This window comes from Rhincodon typus, chromosome 35 (assembly GCF_021869965.1).
Source record: "Rhincodon typus isolate 14 chromosome 35, sRhiTyp1.1, whole genome shotgun sequence".
NCBI classification, from domain to species: Eukaryota; Metazoa; Chordata; class Chondrichthyes; order Orectolobiformes; family Rhincodontidae; genus Rhincodon; species Rhincodon typus.
The window spans coordinates 10,409,344-10,425,998 of record NC_063366.1 but is presented as its reverse complement, the minus strand read 5'-3'; the positions used below and the strand labels follow the sequence as shown (position 1 = coordinate 10,425,998).

At 46.9% G+C, this 16,655-nt stretch overlaps 2 protein-coding genes and 1 pseudogene across 2 annotated transcripts; 2 read left to right on the top strand and 1 right to left on the bottom strand.

The window, feature by feature from the left end:
• Window positions 1-253: 253 nt before the first annotated feature.
• LOC109938593 (E3 ubiquitin-protein ligase BRE1A-like) lies at window positions 254-7,164 on the top strand. Its single transcript, XM_048616730.1, has 5 exons — window positions 254-817; window positions 1,322-1,447; window positions 1,790-1,930; window positions 2,264-2,365; window positions 3,294-7,164. The coding sequence occupies exons 1-5, from the start codon at window positions 629-631 to the stop codon at window positions 3,468-3,470; spliced, it is 735 nt and encodes a 244-aa protein (XP_048472687.1). The 5' UTR covers window positions 254-628; the 3' UTR covers window positions 3,471-7,164.
• Window positions 5,004-6,926, bottom strand: LOC125486996 (protein FAM216B-like). Its single transcript, XM_048616732.1, is given in 3 exon segments — window positions 5,004-5,588; window positions 6,202-6,322; window positions 6,816-6,926. Coding segments are annotated over 3 exon segments (438 nt in total). The 3' UTR covers window positions 5,004-5,382.
• A 4,402-nt stretch (window positions 7,165-11,566) lies between the features above and the next one.
• On the top strand, window positions 11,567-16,652 carry LOC109938594 (annotated as a pseudogene).
• Window positions 16,653-16,655: the final 3 nt, after the last annotated feature.

Here is a 16,655-nt window from a genome sequence, read left to right as displayed (position 1 = left end):
GGAGGTTACGGAGATGGAGGTGGGGTTGGGGTACGGGCGGTGAGGTTACGGAGATGGGGTTGGGGTACAGGGCACAGGGGGAGGTTACGGAGATGGAGGGGGGGTGGGGGTAGGGGGGGGGGGGGTAGGGGGGGGGGGGGGGGGGACGGGGGGGGGGGGGGGGAGGTTACGGAGATAGGGTGAGTTATCAGGTTGGGGGGCAGCAGTGTTGTGGATGTGTTGAAACTTACTGCTGTGGGCTCAGGGGAGCATTGAAATAGTTGAGTTGTGAAATGACAGGGTCAGGGTGAGGGTTTCTGTAGCAGCTGTGTGTTGATTCTCAGTGGGAGACAGGTCAATTTTCTTACACACTGACCCTTTACTGACCTATCCTTTACTGAAAAGTCAAATGTATAAACCGCAGATTAATTTGAAATGGTTAAAATCTAATGTACAGATTCTATATTTGGACCTCCTGTGTACAGTGTCACTAAGTTACACAGGGACTGACACTGAAGGATACACGCACAGCCCGTACAGGGACTGAGTCTGTTTCTCCCACTATTTCCCTGCCTCTGTCACTCTGCACCACCAAACCCCGCCCCCTCGTCGCTGTGCCTCCCAGGAGGAGGAAGCTCTCCTGTCGGAGATGGATGTGACTGGCCAGGCGTTTGAGGATATGCAGGAACAGAACATTCGGCTGATGCAGCAGCTTCGAGAGAAGGACGACGCTAACTTCAAACTGATGTCTGAGCGAATCAAATCCAACCAGATTCACAAACTGCTGAAGGAGGAGAAAGAGGAGCTGGGAGACCAGGTGCTGACCTTAAAAACACAGGTCAGTGTGCACTGGAGGGCCGGGAGCAGTCATCCTCATATTCTGTATCGCCATCTGTTCCTCACTTTGTCCTCTCATTGACATCCCTCCCTTCCTCTATTGACATCCAGCTTAGCTGTGTTAACTATCTCTTTGTGTAGCTATAATTTCTCCGTTTGTGTGTGTCCTTCCCCCTGGCCTTGTTCCCACTCTCACTCTTTCATTGACTTTCCTCTCTCTCTCTCTGTGTCTCTGTCTCTGTCTCTGTCTCTCTCTCTCTGTCTTTGTCTCTGTCTCTCTCTCTCTGTCTTTGTCTCTGTCTCTCTCTCGGCTCTCATTCTTCTTACTGTCTGTCTCTCTTTGACCTGCTCTTACTCTTGCTATCGTGTCGCACTTACTCTATCATTTGCTGTTGCATTCGCGCTCTCTCTCTCTCTCACGCACACACTCACTCACTCACTCTCTTTATTCTCGCTCTCCATTTCCCCCGTCTCTCTCTTTATTCTCGCTCTCCCCCTATTTCAGGTTGATGCCCAGCTTCAGGTAGTGAAGAAGTTGGAAGAGAAGGAACAGTTACTGCAGACAAACCTGACGGCCATGGAGAAGGAGCTCTCATTGCGCACACAGACCCTGGACATGCACAAACGCAAGGTGAGGGGGCGGGAGAGCCCAGGCCTAACCTCTTTACTCCGAGCAGGCAGATATCCAAGCTGCAGAAACGAATGTGACTGAAGGAGTTTCATTTTCAAGCACGTTCTTATGGTGCAGTTAAATAATAGTCACTGATAGTCGCCTCTCCCTCCCTCCTTCCCCGCTCACCCTCCCTTGCACCCTCACTCCCTCCCCCTTCAATCCTTTATCCATCCCTGTGTCTCTCTACCTCCCCCATGTCTCTCTCCTGCTTCTCTTCCCTATTGCTATCACTTACTCCCCTCGTTCGCAACCCATCTCTGTGCCTCTGCTGCTACCTTGTTTTCTGTCTCCTCTCCTCAGGCAGTGGAAGCAGCCCAGCTAGCGGAGGACCTGAAGCTGCAGCTGGAAGCTGATCAGAAGAAACTGTCCGAGGTTCAAAACGATATCATCGAGAGCAGTGTGGCTCGCGAGAAAGAAAATTTCAACTACAAGCGAGCACAGGTTGGTGTAGCTGGGAAAATGGGAGACATGTTTATAATCCATTGTCAGCATTGATTTGTACCTGGAACAGGCACAGGACGGGTTAGATATAGGATAACCCTCCCTTGACACCATGTACCTCATCAAATACTCCTAGAGCATGGGGTTAGATACAGAGTAAAGCTACCTCTACATGTCCCCATCAAACACTCGCAGGACAGGAGCAGCATGGGGTTAGATATGGAGTAAAGCTGTGTCTACACTGTCTTTGTGAAATACTCCCAGGACAGGGACAGCACGGAGTTAGATATGGAGTAAAACTTCCTGATCCCTCCTCCCCATGCCCGGTTTTAGGAGGACATCTCGAAGCTGCGTCGGAAGCTGGAACGACAGAAGAAGCCAGAAATGTTCACTAACTGCGACGAGATCCTGATGGAAGAAATTAAAGATTACAAGGTGAGTGATCCGCTGGGGGAACCTGGAGGTTGGTGCAGTGGAGGGCAAAGTGTGGGCTGGGCTCGGGGTGGGGGCGGTATTCAGTGGATATTCTGGGGCAGCACATCGACACACATCCCGGGGAGGTGAGGTGTCTGAGCTGTCCCAGAACAGGGAGAGTTGGATGCTAGCCCTGTGCGGTTTCTGGGGCTAGCGGATTTGGGGTGTCGTTAGGTCAGTTCAGATACCGTTGGTTGGGGGGAACGAGTCAGATTCCTCCAATTTCAAGGGACATGGTGCCGGATTACTCTAGTGTTTGGAGGATAAGTGCAGCAATATGGTGAATCAGATTTCATCCCAACCGAAACGCTCCGTATTCAAGGTGGAAGAGGTACTCAATGGAATCAGTCATTCTAGGGGAGAAAAACAAATGAATGCATTTCCGTGGTTGAGTTTGTAGTTTTTTTTTGCATTTAGTTGAAGGAAGCTCCATTTTAATGGCAGTGGTGGTGAAGTGGAGTCTTTCGTTTTGTGTTAGTCAGGACTGTCCTGTTGCCGGGGGTAGGGGGGGAGGTGAAATGAAATGAACTGGCACAGGATCAACTATTTTCTGTGTGCTCTGTGAATGAGGGGGATGTGATAACACCATGAAGTAGGGACATAGGGGAAACAAGAGCTGGATTGGTCAGTCTGCGGGGAGCGGGGCGCGGGATCGGTCAGTTTTCTGGCACATGCGTTTCCTGAGGCAGGCAGGCAGAATAAACATCTTTTTCTCAGGGATGTGGGGTGAATGATGCTGTTTCGAAGGTCTGTAAAGCTGCATATAGAACCTGACCTTGTTCTCTCCCTCCCCAACCCCCGTCTCGCTCTCTGTCTCTCGCTGTCTCTGTCTCTCTCTCTCTCTCTCTCTCTCTCTCTGTCTTCATTGCACCTCTTTGCTGGTGAGCAGGCCAAGCTGACCTGCCCGTGCTGTAATATGAGGAAGAAGGACGCCGTGCTGACCAAGTGTTTCCACGTTTTCTGCTTTGAGTGCGTCAAGACTCGCTACGACACACGGCAGCGCAAGTGCCCCAAGTGTAATGCTGCCTTTGGTGCCAATGACTTTCACCGGATCTACATCGGCTGAGAGACCCCACCCCCAACCTCCTCCTCCCTCACCGAGCCCCTCTCTTTGTCCCTCCCCCCTCCCCACCCATCCCATGTCTCCCACCAGCCCCTGGATTGAGGAGTAGGTTGGTTTTCATACGGACGCTCACGCTGGATGTCGAAGATGACTTCCCTGATGACCTCTTTCCACCCCAACAATCCCTCCTACGTCCCATTATGCAGTCCTAGTGAAGGATGCGGAGTCTGAGGAGGGTGGGAGGGGTAATGGTTGTAGTTATTTTTTTCTCTCTGTTTCGAGTGTTTAATGTTGGGAATAAATGAGGGCCCGAAGCCAGTTTGAGTCAGTCACGTCACCGTTCTCCTGCCATTGAGTACCCTCACCCAACAAAAGTCTCCCGCACGACTGTCGCTCGCCCTTAAAGTCCGAAGTATTTCCCTTCAGAAGGGTTGCAAACCCAGCTGAGGTTGATTCACTGCAGTGGTAAGAAGGGGAGATTGAGTAGATTGTTGGGGTCTGTGACGTCTTGGGGTTGAGAAGAACGACTGGCGGTCTTATTGAAAGAATTGAAATTGTCTGAGGATTTGACAGGATTGACTGTTGAGATTCCAGAACTTTGGTGGTACAATCTTGGGATAACGGGTTGACCGTTCAGGCCAAAAGGGATCAAGCTTCTACATTCAGTTGGTGGTGAATTTTTTTTTTGGAAATCCTGCCCCACAGAATAAGGGATGGTCCCTCACTGAATGCATTCATAACTGAGAGCAATGGATTTTTTTTTCACAGAGGAGAGGAGAGACAGTGAGGTTAGGCTGAATGGCCTTCTTCAAACTCGTTTTGATTTTAAAAAGTGTTATCAGTGTCACAGATTCCGAAGACATGGCTTGAGAATCTTTTGGATTCTGACAAATTGAGTTTCCCCCACCTGATTTCCACTAATAGACACTACACGGCAGTGTTCTTGCTTATCTGGGTCCAACATTGGAAAGTACCTACATAAGCTTTCCTCACTTCCCATCCCCTTAAGGTGATCAGGGGCACTGCACCTTTGGACAGTCAGGACCAGGGTGTACCGCAATGTTGGAATTACCACCTTTCTGATGAGGCATTACACATTTTTGTTTGTGGGCTTTTGTTTTGCGTGAATTTGCTGCTATACTTCTCATGCTCCTACAAACAAGTGCACTGTTCAGCCCCTCGAGCCTGCTCCCTCGTCCAGCATGATCATGCTGATCTGATTGATTGTAATTTATAAAGCCACATTTCCACCTACCCCTGAATCTATCTATCTCTGCCTCAAAAATATTCAAGGAGTCTACTTCCACCACCTTTTCAGGAAGAGTATCATAAAGACACTCAACCTGTAGAAAAAGTTGGCCCTTGTCTCTGCTTTTATTAGGTAACTCCTGTTATTTAAATATTGTCCCCTCATGCTGGTCACATCACTGATCACCCTTCAAAGAAAATATTTGTAGACATGGAGCATTTTGATGTTCAGAAGAGCCTCAAAATAAGGAATTCTTTAACAGAAAACAATCATGAACCATCAAAAACTGCTGACAAATCAATTTATTGGGAAGTGCGATAGTTCTTTCACGCTCAGTCGAGTCAGACATGATTCAGTCACCAAGCACAGCAGCCCTTGATCGTGCTGGATCGTCAGTCTGACCTGGTTCCAGAAATACAATTTATCTGTTGGAAACCAAGCAAATTAATTATTCCACAGTTTGCAACAAAGCTCAGGCAGAGACTGGAATTAACTCAGGTTTGGAGGACAGGGATGGAATGTGGTTGCCAGGGGTCTGGGATTGACTACAGCATGGTAAGTAAGGAGCCGGGATCAACGGGGGCAGCTAAGGGTCTGGGATTAAGTGGAGTTTTGGTGGACATGGACCTCGGATTAACAGGATGCTAGGCAGTTGAGGTATGGGGCCTAATTAGGAGAATGAAAGATGATGAGCAGTTCAAACCTTTTCCCTTTCATTCTCATCTTCGATTTCTGTTGCGAGCATTGACTTTGTTTCCTGGATGCCCTCTTCACAGTTCTGACCAAAAAAGGGGATTGTTTCTGATACTGCTGCTGGTTGGGGCTTTTCAGATAATCCAGAAACTTGTCCATTTCCTCAGCAGAAACATAACCTTTAAAACACAAGGAATTTGTTTTCTGAAGAGCCTGACAACATTTCAGCCTCTTCCAAAAGCATTTCCAGTTAAAGATTCAGTTTATTTTGATGTACCATCGCTGTTGTAGAGTAGAGAACATAACTATTTTATGCACAAGAAGATCCAATAGAGCATCATGAGAAAGTACTACATCAGCTGAATTTAGTAATGTTCATTTACGGATAAATAGGAGGGAGAACTACCCTGCTCTTTTGCAATAGAAACGCAACAAACTCATAAGTCCATTTGCAAGGGTGGGCAAGACCTCAATTTAATGTCTTATCAGAGTGATTGTGAAACTGAGGCTGTAATGAACTCTTCATACAAAGCCTCTCCCAGTGTGGCGCTCCCCCTGAACTGACCCTCTGACGGTGTGGCGCACCCCCAGAGCTGACCCTCCAACAGTGTGGCGCTTGCCCCCAGAGCTGACCCTCACAATGTCATAGGTCTTAGTGACACAGTGAGTTGTGGGCAGAGCTTATGTTGGGATCAGACTGAAAGCTGAGGTTGTGTCATAGATAAATGACATCACCCAAAGTGTAAGTGTAGTGGACAAATTGTGTATAATTCAGTATGAAACGTTACGCACCCAACCTCATCTGTCACTTGAGGCTGTCAACATCCTGCTGGTCTAGGCTGTTGCGTAGGGGAGTTGCTCTGTGGAATGTTAGGATGATGGACAGGTATCTCTGCTGCCCAATGCTGAGGCCCTACAATGGGAAACACCAACTGAATCAATGAAGTTGACTCTTAACGTTAATTATGGATGCCAGGTGCCAAATGCTGGCCTTGCCAGTGGCAACGACAGCTCATCAAAGATTTTCTTATAAATTCCACTGCCAGGGTTGAGCTAAAGCTCACTCAGTGACCTTGAGTTGAGGAGTTGCCAGGCTCCCAGTTCTGTCACATTGACCATTCCCAGCTAATCTGCTGTTGATGCTCTCATCGAGTCGCTGACATGCATATTCAGGGAGGGCACTCCGCATCATAGGGAGCTGCATGTTCTCAGTTACCAGGAAGTTTCTGCACTGCAGGTGTTTGAACACAGAGGCTTTGAAGGGATATTGGGATCAGGCAGAATAGAGTAGTTGAAGTAGAGGGACAGCTGTGGTTTTATTGACGAGTAAAGAGGAGCAAGGGGATGAATGGCCTCCTCCTGCTCCGAACTGCTATCTTCTTTCAGAGTGAAGGAAACAGCCTTACCTTCAGAAGTGAACAACGCAGCACTGACCGAGGTATCTTAACACAGCCCATCATCTCTGGAGGCCGCTGGTGATTGGGTAGCAATTGAGCCTGTTTGATCACTTCTCCCATTGGACAAAGGAGAGGGTTCCCAACTGGCTAGTGAATGACAGCAGCAAATGTTCTTACCAGACAAGTCATCTAATGGTGGGGGGGAGAATCTAGCTCGATAGATTACATTTTTATTTGGTTTCGATGAAGTGGTCTCTCACTGGAACAGAAACACATATTGCAGTTTTATTTATCAACAAAACAAAAGGAAATTACCAAATGAACAAAGAGAAAATAAAATAATCCAATCTACTCATAACACAAGTTCAAAGGTCTTTATTTTGTCAATGATTTTATAAAGAGTAAACACTCCTGGTGCAATTTTCAAAACGTAATTCACATAATACAGCAGTCTCCCTGTATCTAACACGTCGGTAGGTTTAAAGTACTTGGGACTTCAATTGTTAAAATAAACTCTGATTAGCTCCAGGAAGAAGCAATCTACACTTGAGTTTCACCACACATAACTTAAAAAGACACTAAACCCTCCAACAGCGCGGCACTCCCTCAGTACTGACCCTCCAACAGTGCGGTGCTCCCTCAGTACTGACCCTCCTACAGTGCGGCTCTCCCTCAGCACTGACTATCCGACAGTGCTGCACTCCCTCAGTACTGACAGTGTGGCTCTCCCTCTGTACTGATCCTCTCAGTTCGGCGCTTCCTCGGTACTGACCCTCCAACAATGCGGCACTCCCTCGGTACTGCCCCTCCGACAGTGAAGCACTCACTCAGTACTGACCCTCTGACAGTGTGGCTCTCCCTCTGTACTGATCCTCTCACAGTTCGGCGCTTCCTCGGTACTGACCCTCCAACAATGCGGCACTCCCTCGGTACTGCCCCTCCGACAGTGAAGCACTCACTCAGTACTGACCGTCCGACATTGCGGCACTCCCTCAGCGCTGACTCTCTGACAGTGTGGGACTCCTTCACACTTGTTAGTTCTCTCCAGCTACAGTCTCCTCAGGCTCTGTTACTGACAGAGCAATGTAAACAAAATGGGCACTCAGCAACCAGGAAATCATTCTCTGGGAGGAGTCATTCTGAACACAATGAATGGAAATTGCAGGAAGTGTCTTCATGTTTTTGAGGCAGATACGGTTTGAACTCAGATCTGAACAAAGTGTTCATGGTAGTCGCTATCAGCATCCCCCACTCCTCTATGTGAGAGAGACACGCAGTCAGACGAAGATGGCAAGACAGAGATAGAAGAAGAGGTATTGTGGGAAGAGATTTGAAGAAAGGACAAAGAATTAAGGGGAGACAGCAGACAGTCAGAGGTACTGGTAGTGACACAAAGCAGTGTGTGTGAGAGAGAGGGGGGTGCAGAAAGAGAGGGCAGTGAGAGACAAAGATAGAGCCAAGCAGAAAACGAGAAAGGGTAGTGAATATCTGAGTAATTTTGGAGTTGGAAATTATATTTTCATCCTTTCACTCTCTCTCCCCCACCCAATTTTTCTTCCTGCTTTTGCAGTTACCACTCAAACTCTACACTCTTGTCACCTTCCCCAAACTCTGGATCGTCTACCTCCAGTTGTCTACCCGATTCCTGATTCACTTTCTGCTAATACCTGCTTCACTTTACACCAGCGATGAAGATTGAATTCTAACTTTGCCAATGACACTTGTCGGTGTCTCCTCTTGTTCCTGTCTAACAATCATGAAAGGCTGAAGGACCTCTGCGCACTCCTGAGAAATAATCTGAAGGGGCCTGTGTTTGGATTGACGTGCAATCACGTACAAATGCCTGTCCCAGGTTGTTAGGGAAACTATTTTCACTGGTTGGGGATTCTCGAACTGGGGGCATGATCTGAGAATTAGGGCCAGACCATTCAGGAGAGATTAGGAAGCACTTCTACACACCACGATGATAGAGATTTGGAACGCTCTTCCACAAATGACACCGGATGATGGATAAGTTGTTAATTATGCACAAATAAACTTTTGTTAAGCAAATGTATTAAGGGATGTGGGCTAAAGGCAGGTACATGAAGTTAGGCCACAGATCAGCCATATCACTGAATGGCTGAAGAGGTCTGAGGGCCTACTTCTGTTCCGACGTTCCTTGTTTGTTGTTGGCATGTGACCTACATCATGAGGTACATATGTCAAAGGCTGACAGGGTCAAAATGTTAAAGCACAGAACCCTTTGGCCCATCATATCTGTGCCAGTCATCAAGCACCTAATTACATTCTCATCTCATTTCCAGCACTCGCTCTACAGCCTGGGCATTTCAAACATTCATCTCAAAACTAAAATAAAATATGGGAATACCAAATGTATCTTAAGCTTCATTCAAGTGTTTTACACTAAAAACATGGAGATTCAGAGCTGAAATTAAAAGCACAGCAGCAGAGCTGTGAACTGCCACTGAAAAGGAAACACAATCACAATAAAATTACGGCTCAAATGGCAATGACTGCTGTTTTTCTCTGACAGCTCCTGATCAAACGGCTGCAGATGTGGGGCAAAACTGGGAATTTCTCACAGGAGCTGATCATTGTGTCACAGTAGACTAATTTTCTGTCTATTTGGTGGAGGACCAGCTGACTTCAACAACTATTGGTGAGATTGTTGCATGCTTTAAAGCACTATTTTTGTGTCAACGAGTGAAAACCGCCCGCTGTTCACAAATGGAGAACTAGCCAGTTATGGAGTCATCGAGACGTACAGCATGGAAACAGACCCTTCGGTCCAACTCGTCCATGCCGACCAGCTAAATCAATCTAGTCCCATTTGCCAGCATTTGGCCAAAATCCCTCAAAACCCTTCCTATTCATGTACCCATCCAGATGCATTTTAAATGCTGCAGTTGTACCAGCCTCCACCACTTCGTCTGGCAGCTCACTTCATGAAAGATTAGGAAATTCAACACCACCCACCCTTTCTGATGGAAAAGCTGAGGCAGCAGTGGAAAACTCCAAAGGAATCATAAAGAAATTTAGAAAATCCTGGACAGATGGATAGAAGGCAATCCTTGAGTGGAGAAACACGCTTAATGATAGCATAGAGAATCGTCCAATACAAAGATTAATGTCACACCACACTCAAACTCACCTTCGGGTAGTAAAAAAGCTATGGAAGCTAGAAGAAATAACAGTTGTGATTGATAAAATCAAGGCGCAACAGCAAAAAAACAGCTTTCATTTTCACAAGTCTGCTAAGCCATTTCCAGAGTTGAGTTTTGGACGCCCAGTCACTGTACAAACATTCAGCGATCTCAACCAAAGTAGCAGCGTTGGTACCTGTGCGGAGCAGTCATCATCTCGATCGTAAATGGTGGAATTGAACGACCAGCTAAAGCGTCACAACTGCAGACGCACAAGCCCAATTTGAGGGTCTGTTCCTCAACTATAGGCAGCTGGGCCAGGGAGAGGTGACTGCACCATCTACACAGATCAGACATCAACCATCAGACCCAGACGTGAATGGCAACTCAACAACAGAAATATATCAACAATGATAGCACAGCAACAACAAATGACCCCCTCTGGTGAACAAACATTCAATATGTATGTTACCATTAAGAGACCAACACAATTTAAGGACTACAGTATGACATGCATATATATACTAGAGCATGAGAGCAGTGGTCTGTACAGTTGGTAGCTTGGGTAACTAAAAGTATACATTATAATGCATGGCTTTTTTGCACCAAAAGGATGATGTTTGGATTCAAATACGATCATGTACAAATATCTGTCCTAGCCAGGCGACAGACACCATGAGGCACACGCCCAGTAGACAGCTTAAGCTTCACTTCAGTGAAGTCCTTCTGATGAGCAAACTGTTGTGTTATATGCTCAAAACAGGCTGAACGGGCTGCACTCACTCCTGTAAAATAGGTTTGATAGGCTGAATGGCCTCCTCTTGATCCTGTGTAATAGGCTCCAGGATCACAATGGTCTCCGCCTATGTAGCAGGCTTGAGGGGCCGAATGGTCTTCTGTGAAACAATCTCAACGAGTTGAACAGCCTTGGTATATTTTCTGTGTACCAGGTACGAGCACGATGAGCCAAATGATCTCCTTCTATACTGTAATAATTCCGTGAGCAGTCTTAAGATAATGAACGATCTCTTCCTGCCTAACACTATCACGGGGCTAAATGCCTGCTCCTGTAACAGTGTGGAGGGACTGAATGGCCTCTACCTTCCCCTGTGTAACAGTATCGAGGGACAGAACGGCCTCTTGCTGTCCTTCAATTTGTTTCTTGATGCTTCACTTTTCAATTCTGTTCATTCTCTCCGGCAGCTGATGATTTACAGGGGTCCAATTTATCTGCTGGAAATCTGATACAGGCACGAAACACATGGGAACACAGCGGATGTGGTAGTTTCGGCGGATAGAAATGACGGAATGAACGTTTCGAGGACAGTGTGACCTCTTTAGCTATGTTTTATCTCATTGGGGGGTTCATAAGATTGGGGGATGTTATTTCAACTTGTTTGGAGTCTATTCTGCTGGAGTTTGATGACTCTCACAGGGTCTTTTATTTCTGATTGGGTGGATGCTACTTTGTTCCAGTCAGCGCGAAAGTGTCGGAGTGACAGGAACAGGGTTTAATATCAACGAGGAACACAGCTCTGGGACTGGCTATGAATGGATTATTGGAAAGGTATTTTTCTCAAAATACCCCATCCCAATGGGTTCAGCGAAGCAACAATGATTGGACTGTTCGTTCTGGTTTATCTGTGTGAAAATGTCTCCACAGGTAAATAAAGACAGCTAAAGAGGCAGCGCTCGGCTGAGTACTGGTGCATTAACCACAGGGCACAATTTTAATCTGCTTACGAGTGGGAACAGTTTCTCCCTCTCCACTCAGTCCAGATGCCTCATGATTTTGAAAATGTCTATAAAATCACCTCTTAGTCTATCTCCCTCTTGGAGGAGAATAATCCCAAACTCTCTAACCTTTCCTCGTAACTGAAGTCTCTGGTCCCTCATAAACTTTCATAAACTTCTTCTGTACTGCCTCCAATTTGTTCGCCTCCTTCCTATAATATGGCGCCCAGAACTGTACACAATACTCAGGGCGACTGATGAACCTGGCGTTGACACATCTCCTGAGCACACATACCCAGGCTAGTGGCGTTCTGGAGGGGTCCAATTCGACTCTTTCTTCCTCGGTTGTTGCACGGTGGATCTGTCCACCGTTCTGGTTTGTTGGTTGTTGATTTGGGCTTGCTGCTGACATCTTGGTGGGGTGGGGAGGTGGTGGAAGAATTCCCGGGAGTCTCATTCACCTGATAAATTTGTCTGTGTCTGCCACAAGACTGATGGTAGTGGGGCAGAAATTGAGCCCTCAGCTAAGAACTGTGATTTTGACTAGTTGAAGGGTGTGGTCAGACATGTTGAGAATGGACTTCCCTGCAGTGGTATCAATTTCAACCATGGTACAGGGGGAGGCTTGGTTACTGCTGGTAGTGATGCCAATTTCTCCAGTTTCTTGTTCTTGGTGTGCACGTAGATGGTGTAGTTCCATTGCCTCATTTGCTTGGCAGTGTCTCGTAGCTGGTCCACTGTGTCCTGAGCGCAAGCTGAGAATATGGACTCTGTCTTGATTTCAAGGTTGGGTGTACGAGATGAGTGAGGAGTGTGCACGAGGTGCAACAGCAGAGTCTCTCAACAAAGTCCGTGTTGTAGGTCAACTTGAGTGCGGTTGTGATCTGTAATCCTTTTGAGACATTGTCTGCTTCCTTGCATCTCTGTAGAAACTTGATGTCTGTGTCGATATGCACAATCTTCTTGGCGATCCTCTCCACTTTGAGTCAACAGTTTGTGGTGTCAATGGTAGCCATGATGTGGAGGTGCCAATGTTGTAATGGGGTGGCCAAAGTCAACCGTCATATGACACTAGATTATAGTCTAACAGGCTTATTTGAAGTCACAAGCTTTTATAGCGCTGCTCCTTCATCAGGCATTTGACAAAGGAACAGTGCTTCAAAAGCTTGTGATTTTAAATAAACCTGTTGGACTATAATCTGGTGTCATGTAACTTCTGACTTTATCCATCCAGTCCAACACCAGCACCTCCACATCACAATACTCAGCTGAAATGTGACCGGTGTCTTGTATAAGTTTGTCACATGTTCCCTGCTCTTGTGCTCTAATTATGAAGCCTAAAATACTGAATGGTTTCAATAATGGCTCTTTCTATGTGTCATTCCACCTTCAATAACATGTCCACTCAGTTCTCCTGCTCCTGCACATTCTTGTATCTTTGTATCAAGATATTTCAGCTCTCACATATCTCCACATTGAACTTTATCTGCCACCTATCTGGCCACTCCATCAACATGTCAATGTCCTTTTAAGGTTTCACATCATTTTCCCAATAAACCCTACCCTTGAAGCACTTCCTGATATTATCCTGGAACAGTTGAGTTTTAATTTTAAGACTATCTCCCCCTGTTCTCCACTCCCTGATCAGGGAATCTGAATTGATTCAGTCTAATCCTTTTATGATCTTCAGCACCTCAACTGAATCTTCCTTCTTTCCTGCAAACTGAAGAGAGCCCAAGGTCTTGTTGCCTAATTTTGCCTTCTCCACTCCAGTATCATTCTGGTGAATCTGTGCTACATTCCCCTTCCTGAGGTCAGATGCACAGGACTGAATGCAGTTGCTCTGGATCAAAGCTAACTTTTGCGTCCCAGTCCTCAAAATAAAGGCCAACAACATTCTATCATCTTTTCCAAATCCCTTTACTTTACACATCCACTAAGAATGAATGAGTTTTCCATTACTCACTCAGTCTCTGCTTTCCAACATGAGGATATCAGAAATAAGAGTGGAGGTGGCCATTCTGCCATTCAATGAGATCATGGCCAATCTGATTGTGGCCTGAACTCCATTTACTTTACAGATCCCCAGAACCATTGACTCCATTGTAGATCAAACTGTCAAACTCATCCTTTGTATGTATTCAATGACCCAGCTCTCTGGGGAAGAGAATTCCAGGCATTATTGACATTCTCAAAGACGAAATTCCTCATCACTGTCTTAAATGAAAGATTCCCCTCTGGACGGAAGATCCTCACAGCATCTACTCTGTCAAACCTCCTCGGAAACATAGACATTTCAATATGATTTCCTCTTGGTCTTTGAAATGAACTCCAATGAATATAAACCCAATGTGACTTTAAAAATAGAAAGTAAATCTGCGTCAAGGGCAGTTTGACACAAACTGCAATACAGGAGTCCAGTTCTGGGCACTACATTTCAGGAGAGATCTGAAAGTATTGGAGAGGGTGCAGAAAAAATTTTCAAGTATTTTTCCAGGGTTTTAATTACTTGGAGGAGCTGAGGCTATTCTCCTTGGAGAAGAGAACACTAAAAAGAGACTTAGGAACACATACAGCCCCTCAAGCCTGTTCCACCATTCAATGATATCATGGCTGATCTGTGGCCCAACTCCATACACCTGTCATTGCCCTATATCTCTTAATATCTTTGCTTAACAAAACATTATCTCTCTCAGATGTAAAATTAACAACTGATTTAGCATCCACTACCGTATGTGGTAGAGAGTTCCAAACATCTACCACCCTTTGTGTGTAGAAGTGCTTCCTAACATCTCTCCTGAATGGCCCTAATTTTCAGACTATGTCCCCTAGTTCTAGAGTCCAAATGCAAGGGTATTAATGACAGGGACCAGGGTTGGTGGTCACGGGATTTGAGTCAATGGTGGAGGTCTCTGTTCAGTCAGGGCTTTGTGAACAATGTTTCACCATTCTGGGTACTGAAGGTGTTTGGTACGCTTGCCTTTATTGGTCAGTGAGTATAGGAGTTGGGAGGTCATGTTGCGGCTGTACAGGACATTGGTTAGGCCACTTTTGGAATACTGCATTCAATTCATAAGATCTTGTGAAACTTGAAAGGGTTCAGAAAACGTTAACAAGGATGTTGCCAGAGGGGACAGTCTGAATAGGATGCAACTGTTTTCCCTGGAGTGTCGGAGGCTGAGGTGTGATCTTGTAGAAGTTTATAAAATTATGAGGGGTATGGATAGGGTGAACACTCAAGGTCTTTTCCCAGTGAAGGGGAGTCCAAAACTAGAGAGCATAGGTTTAAGATGAGAAGTGAAAGATATAAAAGGGACCTGAGGGGTAACTATTTCATGTAGAGGGTGGTGCGTGTATGGAATCAGCTGCTAGAGGAAGTAGTGGAGGCTGGCACAATCACAACATTTAAAAGGCATCTGGGTGGATATATGAAAAGGAAGGGTTTAGAGGGATTTGTGCCAAATGCTGCCAAATGGAAGGAAATTAGCCTGTGGTAGGGATGGTGCTCTGGATTTCATATTCTGACATTTTTGTCTTACTCTGATCTCTCACTTCCTCTCTCCTGTTTCAGCCTCCACTCTCTCCGGTATTTCCTGACTGGCGTGACTCCAATTCCTGGCTTTTTGGACTTTGTGCTTGTTGGGTATGTGGACAAGGTCCAGTTTGTTAAGTACGACAGTGATTGGAAGCAACTGATCCCTGGGAAGCAGTGGATGGTGGAGAGCGAGGGACAGGATTCCTAGGAGCGGAAGATGATGCTTCCACAGGAGCAGGAGCTGTATTTCCAAGCTCATATTCCAAAGCTCATATACCGGACCAACCAGACAGGCGGCGAGGCTTTGCTGGCCCTTCCCGGGGCCTCATCCTAGAGGAATGGGGGGAGGCCAGGATTGGACTAGGATCTGGGAGCCAGACATTGGTGGCAATGGTCTTAGTTATCTACTGTGCCTGAACCGGATTGTATGTGCTTGTAGTGGGTGAAGGTTCCAGTGTGTCTGTTTGGCAACTTGTATTTTTGATGGACAGGGATCCATACATGCCAGATGATGACCGGTTGTGACCTGAAGAGTGATGGGACGACAATTGGGTTCAATCAGTACGGATGGGATGGACAAGATTTGCTGAGCTTCGATAAGGATCGCATGGTATGGGTGACAACAGTCCTGTGGGGGGAGAGCACCAAAAACAGGTGGGACCATGAGTATGTGAACAATCAGTGGTGGAAGCATTACCTGGAGGTGGAGTGTGTTGAGTGGCCGAGGAAGTACTTGGATTATGGATAGAGGGAGCTGAAAGATGGAGAGCTGGGATGGGGGAGATAAGGAGTGTGGGTGAGTGAGGGGGGGAGGGAGGGCAGGCAAGCAAGTGAGGGCAGGGAAGGCGAGCGAGTGAAGGGGGAGGGCAGGCGGGCGAGTGGGAGGGAGGGGAAGGCGAGTGAGGGGGACGACAGGCAAGTGAGGGCGGTGGGGGAGGAGGGCAGGCGAGTCAGAGGGGTGGGCGACTGATGGGGAGGGCAGGCGAGTGAGTGAGGGGGGTGGGCAAGCAAGCAAGAGGGGAAGGTGGGTGTGTGAGTAATTGGGGAGCAGGCAGGCAGGCGGGCGGGCGGGCGAGCGAGTGAAGAGTGAGGGACGGTGGCCATGCAGGTGAGTGCCTGTGACTCAGTATCTCAAGTTTCCTGCACTGACTCCTGTTCCTCTCTCCCTCAGTTGCCCCCATTGTGTCCTTTACCCGTCTGGGTGATTCTAACCAGCTGTCCTGTCTCATCACTGGGTTTTACCCCCAAGCCATCGAGGTGACTCTGTGGAGGGATGGAGTGTTGATCGATGAGACCCTGTCCACTGGGATCTTACCCAATTATGACAGGACCTACCAGATCCGGAAATGGATAGAGTTTGATCCGGAGGATCAGGCCGAGTATTCCTGTCGGGTGGAGCACAGTGGGCTGGAGGAGAAGCTGGTGGTGATTTAT